Genomic DNA, 17,257 nt, shown 5'->3' on the forward strand with positions numbered 1-17,257 from the left:
CGGGCCAGTCTGAGTATTTCACAATCTGCTCAGTTACTGGGATTTTCACGCACAACCATTTCTAGGGTTTACAAAGAATGGTGTGAAAAGGGAAAAACATCCAGTATGCGGCAGTCCTGTGGGCGAAAATGCCTTGTTGATGCTAGAGGTCAGAGGAGAATGGGCCGACTGATTCAAGCTGATAGATGAGCAACTTTGACTGAAATAACCACTTGTTACAACCGAGGTATGCAGCAAAGCCTTTGTGCAGTCACAACACGCACAACCTTGAGGCAAATAGGAAAAAGAGGCTACAATTTGCACGAGCTCACCAAAATTGGACAGTTGAAGACTGGAAGAATGTTTCCTGGTCTGATAAGTCTTGATTTCTGTTGAGACATTCAGATGGTAGAGTCAGAATTTGGTGTAAACATGCCTTGTTACCACTGTGCAGGCTGGTGGTGGTGGTGTAATGGTGTGGGAGATGTTTTCTTGGCACACTTTAGGCCCCTTAGTGCCAATTGGGCATTGTTTAAATGCTACGGCCTACCTGAGCATTGTTTCTGACCATGTCCATCCCTTTATGACCACCATGTACCCATCCTCTGATGGCTACTTCCAGCAGGATAATGCACCATGTCACAAAGCTCGAATCATTTCAAATTGGTTTCTTGAACATGACAATGAGTTCACTGTACTGAAATGGCCCCCACAGTCACCAGATCTCAACCCAATAGAGCATCTTTGGGATGTGGTGGAATGGGAGCTTCGTGCCCTGGATGTGCATCCCACAAATCTCCATCAACTGCAAGATGCTATCCTATCAATATGGGCCAACATTTCTAAAGAATGCTTTCAGCACCTTGTTGAATCAATGCCACGTAGAATTAAGGCAGTTCTGAAGGCAAAAGGGGGTCAAACACAGTATTAGTATGGTGTTCCTAATAATCCTTTAGGTGAGTGTACAAACAAAACCTAACTAAAGTTCATCAGACAGGCCAGAAAATATGCATAATAAATGTACAACAATGAGAAAAAAAACTATAAAATAAATATGTTTCATAATAAATATGCTTTGTATTTAGGTTGTATTTCATTTATAACATGATGGAAATTTATTGTAAATCATCTGACAATTGGGTAAACCATAACTGAATAAGTAACTAAAGGATATGCCTATGTATCTGATACACACCATTGCCGTAACTTTTAGTAGTTTGAGATGAAAAAACAAGTCATTTAATTTAGATTTTTAAGTCTGATTCAAATAGAAAACCGAAACTGAGATGTTCTGCGACACCGAGTAAATTACTGACACTTCAGAAGTTTTCAGAGGTAACGGATATTATCGGACACCATCAAAGTTGGACTATTCAAGGTTGTAACAAGGAAAGGACATGTCCATCAGGGACTCAGCGTTTTATGTGTGCATGGCAAGGTTAGCTTTCTGAACATGTGTGAGGGGGTAGCAGTTGCGTGGTCAATTCTCAGTTAAAGACAAGGAAGAATCTAAGCCTCCTTTTTGGCTTGTTAACATCATTGATATGTCTCTGGGAGTTTAAGTCTCAATCGGCAGATGCATCAGCGTCTGGATATCACAGAGGGCTTTGCAAAATTTTGCATCCAACTCGCGTATCTACATGTAGTTGGCACAGACAGTGCCGGCTCTAAATATTTGGGGCCCCCTCCCCAAGAGGTATCAAGCGGTTGGGTGCCCAGGACCGTCCGTAAGTGCTTAGCCTGAGCGCTCAATTCTGCTGTTGACAACCAGTCAATCAATGCACAATGACAGTTGTCCTGAACGACCATCCCCAAGCCCGCCAATCAGAATTTGGGCAATATGAAATTTAAAAGGTTTATACAAATGTCCATAATACTTACTGTAAAACATTCAATAAGCATGTTGTCACATTCTGATGATAAACCTTGTAAATCTTTTTTTTATTTAAATTTTTAGGTTCATCAAAACTTGTTTCATTGCCAAATTCTCAAAGAAATTGCTTTGACTTGATACTGACTGGCGTTGATTTTTGGATGACAGTTAATGAAATTAAATACATTGTTTAATTGTATAAGAGCATCGCAAATGTACAAACTACTTCAGAAAACACAATACAGTACATTGACCACCATTGTTAAAAAAAAACTTCTACAAAACATTATTGAGTTTACAAAGTCTGAAAAATACAGTTTTATCCTTTTAAAAAAGGCCACATTGAACGAGGCAAGTGAAGTCATACCGCATTGGGGCGATGAGAAAGAAAGATATACAGTATGTACTGTATAGATAGATAGATAGATAGACAGAAAGAGAAGAAGAGAGAGAGATAGAGACAAAGCAACACATGGATCCAGGGTTTGGGGCAAGGTTGTCCATAATTTCAGATTTCGGGTCAGTTTTGCATTATCCTTTCAAATGGTTACCGTCAGACCAGGTGAGTGTTTGACTGGCCCTAGACCTGTGCATACAGGGCAATTCAACCCAGAGCTGCATACAGCACTGTTAGCCATAAAAACAGAGGTCAGTTTTGCCGTGTCCCCCAGATTGTTTGACGCCTGATCCAGATATTTTCAACTGATCCTATATTAATCAATGTCTACCGGGAGCTGAGCTCACTGGTTGTCGCTAGTTCTCTCAGTTTTAAAACCACAACTATGGCTAAACTCGCCTTGTAATGCACAATATCTTCGGATTTAAAACTGTAAAGCCGCTGCTAATTTTATGCCAAACAAAATTAAGACCAATGAGTGATATTTGGTTTCCATGACTTTCTACAACATGGCCACTTTGTACCTTGTGGCTGTGTCATCCTTGGGACAGCCCTATACCGTGGTAACAGACAGGAAGGCGTTATGTACTTGTTTAGTTCCCTGGCCCTCTGGGGCTCGGGCCCCGTGACTCATCAGTTCCTGGATGGTCATCCAGTTGTCCAGGATCTTCTTGTTGCGTTTCTTCATCATCTTCTTGTGGCTGAGGTCCAGGATGTTGACCTCCTTGCGACCCTCCACTCCACTCCCCGGGCCCTCCCGGAGGCAGTCCAGCCGGCTCCTCTGCATGTACTCCCTCCGCCTCCGCTGCTCCCTCGCCCTGGCCAAGTGCTGCTTCCTCTCCTCCTTACTCCAGTAGCGCCCCATCTTCATCTCCGACATCGCGTCGTCGTCCGTCGTCATCCCGCCGCTGCGCTCCTCCCGGATCCTCAGCGCACGCTCTCGAAGGATCCTATCCCTCGCTGGTCGGCGCGCCACGTACTTCGTCCCGTCTGCCCGAACTTTGACCTTCCATTCCAGACGAGGTTCACCGGGGCGGCCAGGGCGGTCCCGGCAGAGACTGAGGAGGCTCAGCTGAGACTGGGAGTAGGTCTCCAGGCCGGAGGTCTGCTGGAGAAGATGCTGCATGTAGCTCTGGAGGTGTTTGCCGTGGGCGGGGGAGGCTCCGCGGCCTGGCTGGGGCGCTGTGTGGTAGGGCGACGGGTATGGGGGGAACCCCGGTGGCCCCCGGTGCACCCGGTTGCTGTCACAGCGCTCGTCGTCGGCAGGCAGGGCCGGGTCTGACTCGGAGGGAGACGGGTTGGACTGGTCAGGGCTGCTGGAGATGACCATGCTGCCGGGGCTGGGACTCGGGTCTTGTCGGCTGCGTGTCGGCGTCAACGTCGAGGTCCATCCCTCTGGGTCCCTGGGAAGGAAGATAAGAAACTGGCGTTGTTGTCTGTTGTCTCGAGCATTAACGTCAGTCCCAGGTTTGGAACCCAAAACCCCCCGGCTGCTGCCCGCCGTTCCAAACTCTTGACTGATTGAGAATATACAATATACATTTGGTTGATTGGTTGATTGGCTACATACCTGGCCGTGATGGGGAAGGAGATTGACAAGCCGGAGGAGGTCATGGTACTCCGGAGGTTCTTCTGGTTGGTGAGGTTGATGCGCCTCTGTAGAGAGTGATCTGGAGACCTCTCCATGCCCAGCGGAGTTGACCGGGCACTCTCAGCAGTGTTGTAGGCACTTGAGCTGTCTTTGTCCCCCCTCAGCTTGTCACTGTCAAACTGCTTCTCCCCCGGATGCTCGTTAATATCGGCCAGCTTGGCGTGTCGCTTGCGCCCGTCTTTGGGGCTCCTTCCCGGGGAGCAGCCTGGGGAACGTGGTTGGTCCCTCTGGGCCTTGGGCTTGCGGAGCTGATGGGCTTGCATGATACTTTGACACTCCAGTTCAATGCTGTGCAGTTCTTCATTCAATAGCCTCAGCTCCTGCTCCACCCCTCCGGTGCCAACCCCCACGCCACTCTGCTCTGTCAGGCTGCACTCGATGGTGCTTCTTCGGCTGTAGTACACGCCACACTCCCCGCCGTTCCGAATCTGGCACTTGAGCTCCAGGAGCTGCTGGAAGCGACTGTCACACTCCAGGCCCACGCCCACTCCGCCCTCGCCTTCCTGGGCTTGGCTAGTGCACTGTGGTTCCTGGGTGTCCTTTGGCACTGCGGCCCTCCTGCTCTGCACCAGTCTCTGGCCATGTTCAGACCTCCATCGGTCCCTGAGCCCCTGGGCAGGTCTCCGATGGACGCGGGCTAAGAGGACTTCCTGTTCGGAGCTCTCCTCATTTCGTGCCGTCCCCACCCCGCTGTCCTTGTCCTGAGTGTTGGAGGAACACGTGGCCGTGTCCGTCATGGCGTCTTCCTCCTCCAGCCGCCTGGCCTGTGAAAGGGAAGGAAAACCAGTCAGATTAGAAGTGAAATGAAAGGAAAACCAGTCAGATTAGAAGTGAAATGAAAGGAAAACCAGTCAGATTAGAAATGAAAGGTAAACCAGTCTGATTAGAAATGAAATGAAAGGAAAACCAGTCTGATTAGAAAATGAAAGGAAAACCAGTCAGATTAGAAATGAAAGGAAAACCAGTCAGATTAGAAATGAAAGGAAAACCAGTCTGATTAGAAATGAAATGAAAGGAAAACCAGTCAGATTAGAAATGAAAGGAAAACCAGTCAGATTAGAAATGAAAGGAAAACCAGTCTGATTAGAAGTGAAAGGAAAACCAGTCTGATTAGAAGTGAAAGGAAAACCAGTCAGATTAGAAATGAAAGGAAACCCAGTCTGATTAGAAGTGAAAGGAAAACCAGTCAGATTAGAAATGAAAGGAAAACCAGTCTGATTAGAAATGAAAGGAAAACCAGTCTGATTAGAAGTGAAAGGAAAACCAGTCAGATTAGAAATGAAAGGAAAACCAGTCTGATTAGAAGTGAAAGGAAAACCAGTCAGATTAGAAATGAAAGGAAAACCAGTCTGATTAGAAGTGAAAGGAAAACCAGTCTGATTAGAAGTGAAAGGAAAACCAGTCAGATTAGAAATGAAAGGAAAACCAGTCTGATTAGAAGTGAAAGGAAAACCAGTCAGATTAGAAATGAAAGGAAAACCAGTCTGATTAGAAGTGAAAGGAAAACCAGTCTGATTAGAAGTGAAAGGAAAACCAGTCTGATTAGAAGTGAAAGGAAAACCAGTCAGATTAGAAATGAAAGGAAAACCAGTCTGATTAGAAGTGAAAGGAAAACCAGTCAGATTAGAAATGAAAGGAAAACCAGTCTGATTAGAAATGAAAGGAAAACCAGTCTGATTAGAAGTGAAAGGAAAACCAGTCAGATTAGAAATGAAAGGAAAACCAGTCAGATTAGAAATGAAAGGAAAACCAGTCAGATTAGAAATGAAAGGAAAACCAGTCAGATTAGAAGTGAAAGGAAAACCAGTCTGATTAGAAGTGAAAGGAAAACCAGTCAGATTAGAAGTGAAAGGAAAACTTGTCTTATTAGAAACGATGTAGATCCTGAAAATGGATGAGGATAGACAATATGATTAGACTTGTGGTCCTTGGGGGGAAGTAGGAGCAATTGGCAGGAAGGATAAGGTGGGGGGACAGCCACCTTATCTAATGATTGTCATGTATTAAGTTAGAGACTCCTCAGATGATTATTCTGTAAGAGTTTGACGCGTCTCTCTATTTGCAAATAAACTGTTAATTGTGCCAAGATAATTTTGTCTCTGTACTTACTCCTTAGATAGTTCTGATCGATGAAACTGCCATCACAGTAACCCCTTAACATCTTTCCAAAAACCCTGTAATAGGGATCTACAAAGATTAAGGTTCCTCAAAGAACCATTTGGAGAACATTTTGGTGTAGATCTTCGAGGAGTAACGTTGTTCAAAAGGATTATTGCATAAAAACAGCTCTATACAATACCCTTTCACATTTTTCCCTGAAGAACTTATCTGTTGGTAATGAATGGCTTGCTAAGGTAAGTGTTATGTTTAGGGTAAGGGTGGGGTTGTCGTTTACTTAAAATCTACTAGTAAGTTTATTTACAAATATGTTGATCTATAACGATACTGTCCAATTCACCTCCTCCCAAGAACATACACCCATGGTTCTCACCTGCTCCTCTCTTGCTCCAGACTTCTGTGCCTCCTCTTTCCTCTGCTCCTCTAGGATTTGGATCTTCAGCTCCTCCAGGAGGTCACTGCGTTCCTCATCTAGCCATGTGTCCTCTGGTCTGGTCACCAGCAGCACGATGCTCCTTGACTCTTCGCTGGACAGGAGAGCCACCGCCTCCTGCTTGTCCTGTACGTCACAGCCGTTGACCTGGTGACAAACATAAAATAGACAAAGAATGTGTCGTTGTCTTACACATTCATTCACAACTTTACTCCACATACTGATTATCAAAAAGAATGTGTCATTGTCTTACCCATTCATTCACAACTTTACTCCACATACTGATTATCAAAAAGAATGTGTCACTGTCTTACACATTCATTCACAACTTTACTCCACATACTGATTATCAAAAATAATGTGTCATTGTCTTACCCATTCATTCACAACTTTACTCCACATACTGATTATCAAAAATAATGTGTCATTGTCTTACCCATTCATTCACAACTTAACTCCACAACAGAAGAAATTGTCTAAATAAAGACAAGAGAAAGTATAGAGTACAAACTCACATTCATTATACACAGCGATAAAAAGAAAACCTTCCAGAAACCATCCTCCAGTGAATTTCTCCATTCCAGCCTCTAAAGTGCACATCGCACTCGTTCACTAAACTCCCTTTATCACCGAAAATTGAGTGTCTGAGGAAACCCTCCCCCTGTTAATCTCCCCCCTCCACTTTTCCATCTCTCTGAAAAGAGCACCTTCAGTCAATTATGAATTTCCACTTTCCCAGCAGTGGTCCGCTGTGTGTGCTGTCTCAACTCTGCATTGATTAAAGGCGCAGGGCGTTGAGGCCAGCCGTGAGGCTCATGAACGCCTGATCTCAGCGCAGAGCCCATCCAGACACACAATTAACTGTTCTGTGACAGGTGGCATTCATCTTCCCTCTGCAGAGTAATGAGGTTGTCATGAGGAGATAATAGGACCCTTGGCCACACCGGAGCTCAGCCTCCAATCAGAGGAGACCTGGGCTGACGTCCTCCAATCGGAGAACAGCGGGGCTCAGCCTCGAATCAGAGTAGACATAGGCTGACATCCTCGAATAGGAAAACACCAGGGATCGGCCTCCGATGAGAGAACACCACCCAACAGTGATAAAACATCGGGACTCTGAACGTCCAATCAGATAACCGCGGGGATCATGCCCTCCAATCAGAGGACACCAGAGCTTATGCCCGCCAATCAGAAAACACCGGGACTTAGCTTCCAATGGCGGTAGACCTGGGCTCATGTCCTCCAATCAGAGTGGTGTGTCCAGGCTTTTGGCCTCAGGTCACCTAGCAATAATTACTGCGCTGGAGAGTACAGAAAGCTCTGGGTAATAAGTTTACTTTTTGTTAACAACTAATCTAATGTAGAATACATGTCTGAGTAGAGTTCCCACGCAGGTTTTTTAGGGGGAAAAACACTGCGTCCCTCTAAACCTGGAAAAACCCTGGCAACCCTGGCAACACCACTGCGTGTTGTTCACACCGAACACTCAAGCTGAGGCATTTGTTTCTTTGTGACTCGGTTTACATTCTTACATCTGTAAAGTTCCATGCAATATATATTTAAATGGCTTAGTTCCGTTTTCTCATGACATATTTTTCCTTCAGTGTCTGACCGCAGGAAGACCAGCTGTCTCTATGATGTCAGCTAATGGGGATTCAAACAAATCAACTGCTCTGACACTCCAATCATTAATGTGCACACTTCCACTTTTACACAGCTGTCCACTGCCTTTCTGTACTGTCCACTTACTCTCTTTTTCACTCTGTCCCTCATCCCTCATAAATTTCTTCCTGTCTCTCTCACTCCCTCCCTCGCTATTTTCCTCCTCGCCCTCTCTGTCTCCCCCCTGCCTCTGGCTTCATCTGACTCTCTCTTTCTCCTTTTCTCCATCCGCTTGACTCTCTAATCTCGCTCTTGTCTCATCCCTCTCCCTGTTTCTATGTCACCTCCATGTCTTTTCTTTCACTCGGCTAGTGTGTCGCTGTGTCTCCGCAGAGGGTGAAAGAACTGCCAGGCAGGATGTGGTGTGAAACTAACGCTGAGGACAAAACATTTCCTGGACAAAGTGGAAACACAAATCTCAAATGCATGTTTTGCCCCAAGAGGAACAGCTTCAGCTTGTGGAGGGGGAGCTTCTACAAGTGGGCCAGTCAGATTCTGGTGCAATCAGCGGTCTCGTTTACTGCCGCCGTTCCTCCACGTGATTGATTTGTGCCAAGGCGATAATACACACCTGTAGAATTCGATCTCCGGCCCTGATGCGCCCGTCCCTCGCCGCGATGCTATTGGGTCCGACCTGAACGAAACAGAAACAGCCGATCAATTCAGACGCCGCGTGGACAGATGCGTCATTATGGTTGTGCTCGGCTCCCTCGCCTGCGATTCCCGCTGGATGATTATCAAACAGTGGGTTCAGATGTATCGATCCACCTTTCATGATGGATCATAATTGGACAATGTAGCTTTCACAGTCTGCTGACCGAGCATCCATTCAATCATTCCTCAAGCCTCCAATTGGGGTGAACATAGGTTCAGCCCAACTGACATTCTGTTCACTTTAAAGTGGACTCTGGTCAAATGTAGTTTACCCCTTGTGATTTACAGTGGTGCCATATGTAGAAAGCACACACTTTGTTTGAAATATGACATTATGGATTGTGTATGGAACATCAATACCAGTGTTGATTGGTAGGTGTTCTCCAAGATGACACTTTACTGCTTGAGTCAACAATCATCTTTACGACTGACGTAAGAGATGGGAATAAAGCCTGACGAGAAACATCATTAAGTTTAAACCATTTTTGTTTCGTTTCTAAGTGTGCACGTATGAAATTTCAAATCATACCTTTGAAGGAGGTCTGTTCGTTTTTTTTCCCCTACCTTTGAAAGTCAGTCTCCATGAAATAGATATGTTGCTTTCATCAAACAAATGAATATCAAAATAAGGCACATAGCAGGATTGTGAAATGATTAAGGTAAAAACACATAGGTACTGTATTTCTAAAGATCAACCTTTCTTTTCACACACAATCCCCCAATAGAAGTGTTTATGAGGGAATATGAAATACTACACGGATTGATACCAACAGCACCTCTCTGCAGAGATATTCTGCATCGTACTGCTCTCGTAGTAAAGATCAAGGGATAAATATGCATGTTCGGGAAAAACCAACAGGAGTTGAGGGAAGAAAATACCTACACAAGGAGTGACATCAACTGATGTCTATACATTTTAATGAGGCTGATTAGCATTTCCTGTTATCAAAGGTTTCTGTAAAAATAGCCAGTGTCTGTAGGTTGCTGTTTCTCACGTGCTGCTGGAGTAAGAGGGAGCTGCAGGTGATGGTTCCACTTTAGCTGAGGTGATGTTTTGGCTTGTTGGGGGGAAGGCTGGTGTTATAGTCAGCAATGCCACTCACATAAGGCCCCAATAGAAGGACAGGTTTAAAGGGTCGGTTCACCCAAACTTCCAAAATTGTTCAAATAACCCAAGAAAAATCGGTTTGTAGAACCCGCTAATGGTCACAGGTGGAGCCTATTTGGAGTTGAACCTTTTCTACATTTGACCAAACGTGGTTCTTTCAAGTGTATTAAAAGAAGCGTTGTATTGAGAAAAGCGTTTCGGGCTCACCTACGTTATTTTGTTTGGTCTTTGTCAGAGGCTCTGCCCCCCACACACACACAACACACACACACACAACACACAACACACAACACACACACACACAAATCGTACACTGCAGAGGACAAGAATGAAGGGTATCATTCATTATGGTCTAATTAAACACCTCAATTAGAATGTTGAACTGAACGAGGGGATGGGTTATGAGATAAAGGACTCACATTTCAAACTTTTCAAACTGGTTTCCACGCATGGCTTCCATCAACTTAGATATTATGTACTCAAAATGTTCCTAATTTCTTAACTTCTAATTAAGTTGAAGTCAGTCAATATTCCAGAACATATCTTATCTCGAATGTGTGTTTGTGTTCATGGTTATCTTTTAATTGATTTTGCCTATAAAGGGAAACTGATTGGGATTCCTAGCTGGATATTTCATTTATTTATTCAGATATATGTTTTGCAGTATTTATTGACAGATTAGAGATTGTGCTGAAATATACATAGGCTGGAATCAAGCCCGTGCTGCAGCTGTGCATATGCGCGGATTAAGGTATCACGCCTGTATGTTTGTTAGATTCATTTTAACACGTTATGGTGTGTGTGTGTGTGTGTGTGTGTGTCTGTTTCCTCATAGTCATGGGGAATGTGGTTTGTAACATGACTCAAGTAGGGACGTGGGTGTGTCCCACCAACACTTCTCTGGGGTTGTCAGTCTGGGCCCATCAGGATGGCGACGGTGTTGTTTACCTGGCTGACATAAATGGCGGTGTCCTCCTCATCGTCGGTCCGGTAGCACAGCGTCAGACCCAGCTTCTCCTGGCTGTTGAGGCGACACAGCTCCACCTCCTGCAGGGACAGAATGGAAGATTGGCAAAAGGAGAAAAGGAGAGGGAGATGTGGGGGCGGGGAGGGGGGATTTAACAGAGATTAGATGCTTGCACAGACTTTATAATAGCCTTGTTTTTTCCAGGCGAGCCCTTACTCAAGATGTATCACTGGTTATAGGAGCACTGACCGAGAATCAGTTCTGCTTTCCAGATTGTAATAAATGGTCTAATTCCTAAATAAGCCCTGTCAGAGGCTGTTGTGTAAAAACTCTGATACTTACCCCAGGGAATGTTCATTAACTAAAGCTTTCTGTCAGGAAATATATAGTGTGCTACAATGTCAAGACACTGACACGGTTCTGCATCAGTGCAGAACAGAAATTAGTGAATTGTTGATTTCTAAAGTTGAAGATGAGAATGAGATAATTATGCACAATCTCTCCGTATTGGATGCCTCCAGCGTCGGGGTCCTATGCTAATTTCTAGTGATGATATTCAGCTAGGAGCCGCTGTAGATGCTCATAGTGAGCAGGCGGTAGTTATCTCTGTGATTAAATATTCAGCGTTCACTCCAGCGGGGTTCAGTCCCATTGAGCTCCGCTCCAGTTGTTTGTAAACCGACATGAGCCTTGGTACCCCGACTTTACACACTCGGAGACCCAAATTCACATCAACATCAGCTAAGTTACACCCATCGGGAAAACTGCATAAGCCCGTCTCAAACAAAGCCAGTGTGAATGTATGGGAAAGAGATGAAGAGAAAGAGAGGGAGAGTGCTAGAGTGAGTGTTTAAGGGGAAGAAATTACACTTCTGGGGTTAGGGGTACAATAGGATTTTGAACGGGAATAACTTGCATAGTACTCATGGGTTTATTGGTTTTGATATCATTCTATTCACTTCATTCCAGCCCGTAGTTTGAGTCATTCTTCACTCACCAGCCTCCACTGTGAAAAACACTTTTGTATTTACAGTATCAGTAAAATACTGTAATCTCTTTTGACACTATATTAACACTATACACTACATTTACAATCCCGGGCATAACATTATTAAAAGATGGAGAATTTATACACTTCATTGTGTGACAATGTGACCAGGAAACCTTTTACTGTGTTGAATGAGATCCACTGAGATCCAATATCCACACAATCAGAACCACTGGTCAAAGGCGTGACAGAAATGTGTTAGTCACACGTGATACCTCACTCGGCCCAGGGATGTGGGGGGTGGGGGGGGGCACTGTGTCATTTATTGGAGATTACATGGAAATGATTGCCATGTTGTTTGTTGTGTGTTTCTGTTGTTTGTCGGGTCTTGTGGCCCGCTGCCCAGCGGGGGTTTCGGACATCAATCGGGCACACAAATCCAAGCCGGGTTCCCATCAGTGACCCCTTTGATGGTCGCACCGATGGCATTTCCTTTACAGCGTGTTCCTTTTATGGTGGACTGTCCAAAATGGCTGGCATTTTATCCCAGGATTGTTTGATGACTGCTGCGTTGAAATTAGAACTAGGCTACGGCAGAGCAACATTGTTTAACGCATTTCAGTCTGATGCTTGTTTGGTTTGGGCTTCCTGGAAGTGCGTTGGAGATAATGTCCAAGTTTGGGCTTCCTGGAAGTGCGTTGGAGATAATGTCCAATGTAGAGGATTATCCAAAGTTTCAAAGGATTCCAGGATGACGCGTGGTAAAGCACTGGGCCTGAGGTAAATCGCAGAGAAAAAATACAACAATTTCTTTGACATCTAGCCACAAATAAACTACTGCCACGTTTCCCTGAGAGGAGGGTGTATCCCAGTGGTTGTCAGCTGTCTCTACTGAGCAGACACCTCCAAAACGTTCAGAATGCTTCAAACGGAGCAGTGTGTGATTTGAACACACCCTGACAGTTGATTCATCATCATGTGCTGAGAGATTAGAGGACACTAGCAAGATCCTGACTGTCAGCGGGCATCGGCTGCTTTGTGTGTCAGTGGGCCGTGTTCAAGAGGATCAAAGCGCAGTGCATCATGGGTAAATTGTGACTGACAGGTCTAATAATAATGACCAATGCCTTTGGATTGCTAGGGAGAACAGTGATGCAGTAGAACTGGACACAAACATGATCTGTAGATCTGGGTTAGCCTAGACAGAGTCATCAAGTCGTTCAACCACTTCATAAAGGGATTTGGTTTGGTTGGCAACAATCTGGTACAGATTTGTTTTGTTCACCTGGTCGTTAAAAGATTCCTGGAATCAGGAGCAGAGAAAGCAAGAAATCCGGAATCCTCAAACTGGTATTTCTGTAAAACCTGTGGATTTTTGGAAAGTATTTGCGATCCTGGATATCGTGGATGACCGAACTTCAATCATCTATGGATCTACACCCTGGGGTTGGAGAGACCAGGCTTGCCTTGATTGGTTGATTGTTTTTACAGTGGGCCACTAGAATGGGAATAAGCCCTTAGCTGTGTTTTAGCCGTCCTAAATGTAACTGACCAGTATTTCCTATCTGAGAAGATACGACAGTGTTGTACAGGATTGTGTTGTCAGTGGATATAGACTCACAGGCTTTGTTCAACCTCTTTAACGACAAGGGACCTGCACAGCAGCCCTCTGGTATCACATACTCATCCACGTTCTTCTCAGAGAGACTCATTAAAGTGAGTTTGTGTGTGTGTGTCGTTGTGACCTCATGAGTAAACCAGGGACGTTTCCTATTTTAAAATATGAACGGTTAGGGTTACAATTAGGATCATGTTTTGCCATTAGGGATTAGGTTAGGGGTTAAAGGTTAAAATAAAATGTTTGGGATTGTGCTTAGGGGAAGATTTAAGGTTACAGTAGACAGAGAGTGTGTGTGTGTTAGCGGTGATACTGTTGATACTGTTGATACAGGAAGAGTGTTCTGGGTCATTAGTGTGACTGTGCTGCCAGCTGTGTCTTAAAGTCTCTGGCTAAAGGGATGATGTCCTCCTTGTGCACAATAGGGATGACAGGCCATGTGGAGTGTGAACAGACACCCACATACACACACACACACACACACACACACACACAAACCAAATCTGTTCACAAACATGAAGACAGACACCCACACAAATAGGCAGGCAGGTAGGCAGGTGGAACGAATACACACACACACACACACAACCATGTCACCCATCAACGTTCCTCCTGTCTCCCACAGTCACTGCCTCTCCAACACAAATGACCTACTTCACCAATCCACCAGGTTAGGCTATTTACAAGGCCCTGCCAGCCCCCCTGACAAGGTAGCACAATGTAGATTTATGCCAGTATTATCATTCCGGGTGACAAAATGAGCTGCTGGGATATGCATTGGTAATTTGTTTTCCGGCGCATGACTGCGGACCAATGTAATTCGCAGAGAGCCAGATGACTTGTCAATATGGCCGTCGTGGGAGATTTTTCACGGCAGGAATTTGCGGGGCTTCTCCATTGATCTCTGAGGTTCATAATGACTGACACGTATGGCCACGAATTACAATTTCCACACGCACATTTGTAAACATTACATGCTGCACAGTGTGCTGGCATTGAGGAATGAAGTGTCTACATTTCACTTAAACATAAATGCTTATAAACAATTGCAGCCCAGTTCTTCCCAGGAAATACTAGCCAAGGCTTTGTCACCGGCTAACAGACACCTACCAGTCCCACCACACGCCATTAGCTCGTAGGCTAACAAACACCTACCAGTCCCACCCCACGCCATTAGCTCGTAGGCTAACAGACACCTACCAGTCCCACCACACGCCATTAGCTCGTAGGCTAACAAACACCTACCAGTCCCACCCCACGCCATTAGCTCGTAGGCTAACAGACACCTACCAGTCCCACCACACGCCATTAGCTCGTAGGCCAACAAATCAAGGCAACCTTGTCCGATGCCATTTTCACCGTCCCTGGATGTTGCCGAGCCAAGATGCCCTGACCAATGCGAGGCCCCAGGGCATTGTGGGATATGCTGCAGTTTACAGGAACCCCTGTCTGGCTGGCAATGCCTTTTTTTGGAGGTTTCTGCATTATGAGGCGTTTACATGATGCTAGGAGGATGTCGAAGGAATGTCCACAGCGCTTCAACCTCCCACAAAACACGGGATCACGTATCTGCTCTGTAACATCCCATGCTTGAAATTTAAAAAGCACCGCTCCTAGGTTTAACAGAAACTGCGTTGAAAATTCTATAAGCTGTCTAACACTGGTTTTGGACAGATGGAAAGTGGCGCCTTGAAAATGACCTGGCTACGGCATCTGTGCTAGTCTGTAAGGGTCCCGTACAGCCTTTTAAATGCGGACACAGAACCTCCTCTGGGGATAGCTTGGGAGCCCTACTGAACAGGCATTTCATTTGTTGGTAAAGGAATGCCTCTTCTGAACCAGTTCAAACTCCTATCACTGCAAAACAGTTCCCAACATTCTCTGCAAACATTCTACACAGGAGTGGAATTCCGCTGTAGGAAAAGGCAATTATTTGTGCCCCTGTAGCCAAATTCTATGTTTGAAAACAGTGCCAGTGGGTTGTTGTAGACACAGAGACGCCGAATGTATTTCAGCTGCTGAAAGACTTGAAGAAAGTATTCCAGGAGAAGGTAATTGTGGAACACCCGTCCAAGCGTGAAACAAGGGAACCACCCACCATTGTGTCTGTGGACGGTTATCCAGGTTATATAGAAGAACATTAATCCCTGAAGTTGCTAACGGATACACACTTAGCCTTAAAGATGCTGTTCAGAATGACACACTTGTACAAAGAACATACTTTCAACATATCATACAAATTGCACATGAAAATATTAAGGATGTAGCATATCACATACATAATTGATGTATGCAACTGAGTTATTTAATGTTATGGAACACAAAAAAAGAGCAAGAACTGCTTTTAAAAGGGTCCCATTGATATAGTGATCTGTGGATGCATGGCTGTGTAAGGAGGGAAGGTGGTTTGTGTCTCAGAACGGTGAAATGAATTACGGTGTAGCCACAATCATTCAGACGTCTCTTCAAACGCATAGATAAGTATGCTAAAACCAGCTTAGATACACACAAGAGATGGTGTGTGTGTGTGTGTGGGGGGGGGGGGGTTCATTAACATATTTACCTCATACTCGAAATCATCAGGCCGGTCCACTTCAGCTGGAAGGTACTCAGGACACTCGTAGAACTCATGCTCCATGGTGTGGATGGAGTGGCAGCTGGAGAAAGAGGAAGGAATGAAAATAGAAAGAATGAAAAGAGAAAGAGAGAGAGAGAAAGAGAGAGAGAGAAAGAGAGAGAGACAGCAGGGGGGAGAGGGGTGTGTGAGTTACGTTCCAAAAAACTCCTGGTATTTACCAGAAATCCTGTTGGAGGATTCAAACTGGGGTTTCTGGAAATTCTTTGTGTGGTTAACAAATCAGAAAAGCAGGCTGGTTCTAACACCTTGCTCGTGTTGGCGTGCAAATTGGTGGCTAATAAAATTCCCCTTTACAACACTCAATAGACCGACTAATGGCTGAGACACACGCCGTTTCATGGTTAAACATTGACACATTTTTAACGAGACGCAAAGCCCACATAGGTGACAAAACCATCTGAACAAAACTCGTTTAAAGACAGCTTTATTTCCTCTGTGACATGTATTGATTTACAGATGGCGACTTGGCACATACAGACTCCCCTGGTTATAACCATCCCCGTTGCCTAACCCCCAGCCATCCATCCCGGTATCAGCCTCATCACAAGCGGGGCAACAGATGATTAGGGTTTTGGGGGACAATCTGGGTCCCCAGTAAAGACCTACAAATAGATGGAGAAGGAATGCAGCGCTACGTGTAAATCAGGAGGTTTTTCCATCACCTTGTAAACTATCCTTGGAAGGAGGTGGATCAGCATTCTGGCATAAACAAACATGTTCATCATGCTTTGAGTTTGTTTCATCTGAGCACTACTAGGATAAGTACAGATGGACTAGGGTTAGGGTTAGATGTCTGGTACAGGGGGACTAAGTTTAGGGTTAGGGTTAGATGTCTGGTACAGGGGGACTAGGGTAAGATGTCTGGTACAGGGGGACTAGGGTAAGATGTCTGGTACAGGGGGACTAGGGTTAGGGTTAGGGTTAGATGTCTGGTACAGGGGGACTAAAGTTAGGGTTAGGGTTAGATGTCTGGTACAGGGGGACTAAAGTTAGGGTTAGGGTTAGATGTCTGGTACAGGGGGACTAGGGTTAGGGTTAGATGTCTGGTACAGGGGGACTAAGGTTAGAGTTAGGGTTAGATTTCTGGTACAGGGTGACTAAGGTTAGGGTTAGGGTTAGATGTCTGGTACAGGGTGACTAAGGTTAGGGTTAGGGTTAGATGTCTGGTACA

General features: G+C 45.1%; 1 protein-coding gene across 1 annotated transcript in view; it reads right to left on the bottom strand.

Moving 5' to 3' along the window:
- Positions 1-876: 876 nt before the first annotated feature.
- pdzrn4 (PDZ domain containing ring finger 4) overlaps positions 877-17,257 on the bottom strand; it is a 43,115-nt gene continuing 26,734 nt past the window's right edge. The window contains exons 3-8 of the mRNA XM_013138556.4: positions 16,012-16,105; positions 10,824-10,922; positions 8,685-8,747; positions 6,392-6,598; positions 3,820-4,664; positions 877-3,652 (exon numbers count right to left, since the gene is read on the bottom strand). Of these exons, the coding sequence (XP_012994010.2) occupies positions 2,803-3,652; positions 3,820-4,664; positions 6,392-6,598; positions 8,685-8,747; positions 10,824-10,922; positions 16,012-16,105 (2,158 nt within the window). The 3' untranslated portion in view covers positions 877-2,802. The remainder of the gene's footprint in view (positions 3,653-3,819; positions 4,665-6,391; positions 6,599-8,684; positions 8,748-10,823; positions 10,923-16,011; positions 16,106-17,257) is intronic.

Source organism: Esox lucius, chromosome 18 (assembly GCF_011004845.1).
Source record: "Esox lucius isolate fEsoLuc1 chromosome 18, fEsoLuc1.pri, whole genome shotgun sequence".
Lineage (NCBI taxonomy): Eukaryota > Metazoa > Chordata > Actinopteri > Esociformes > Esocidae > Esox > Esox lucius.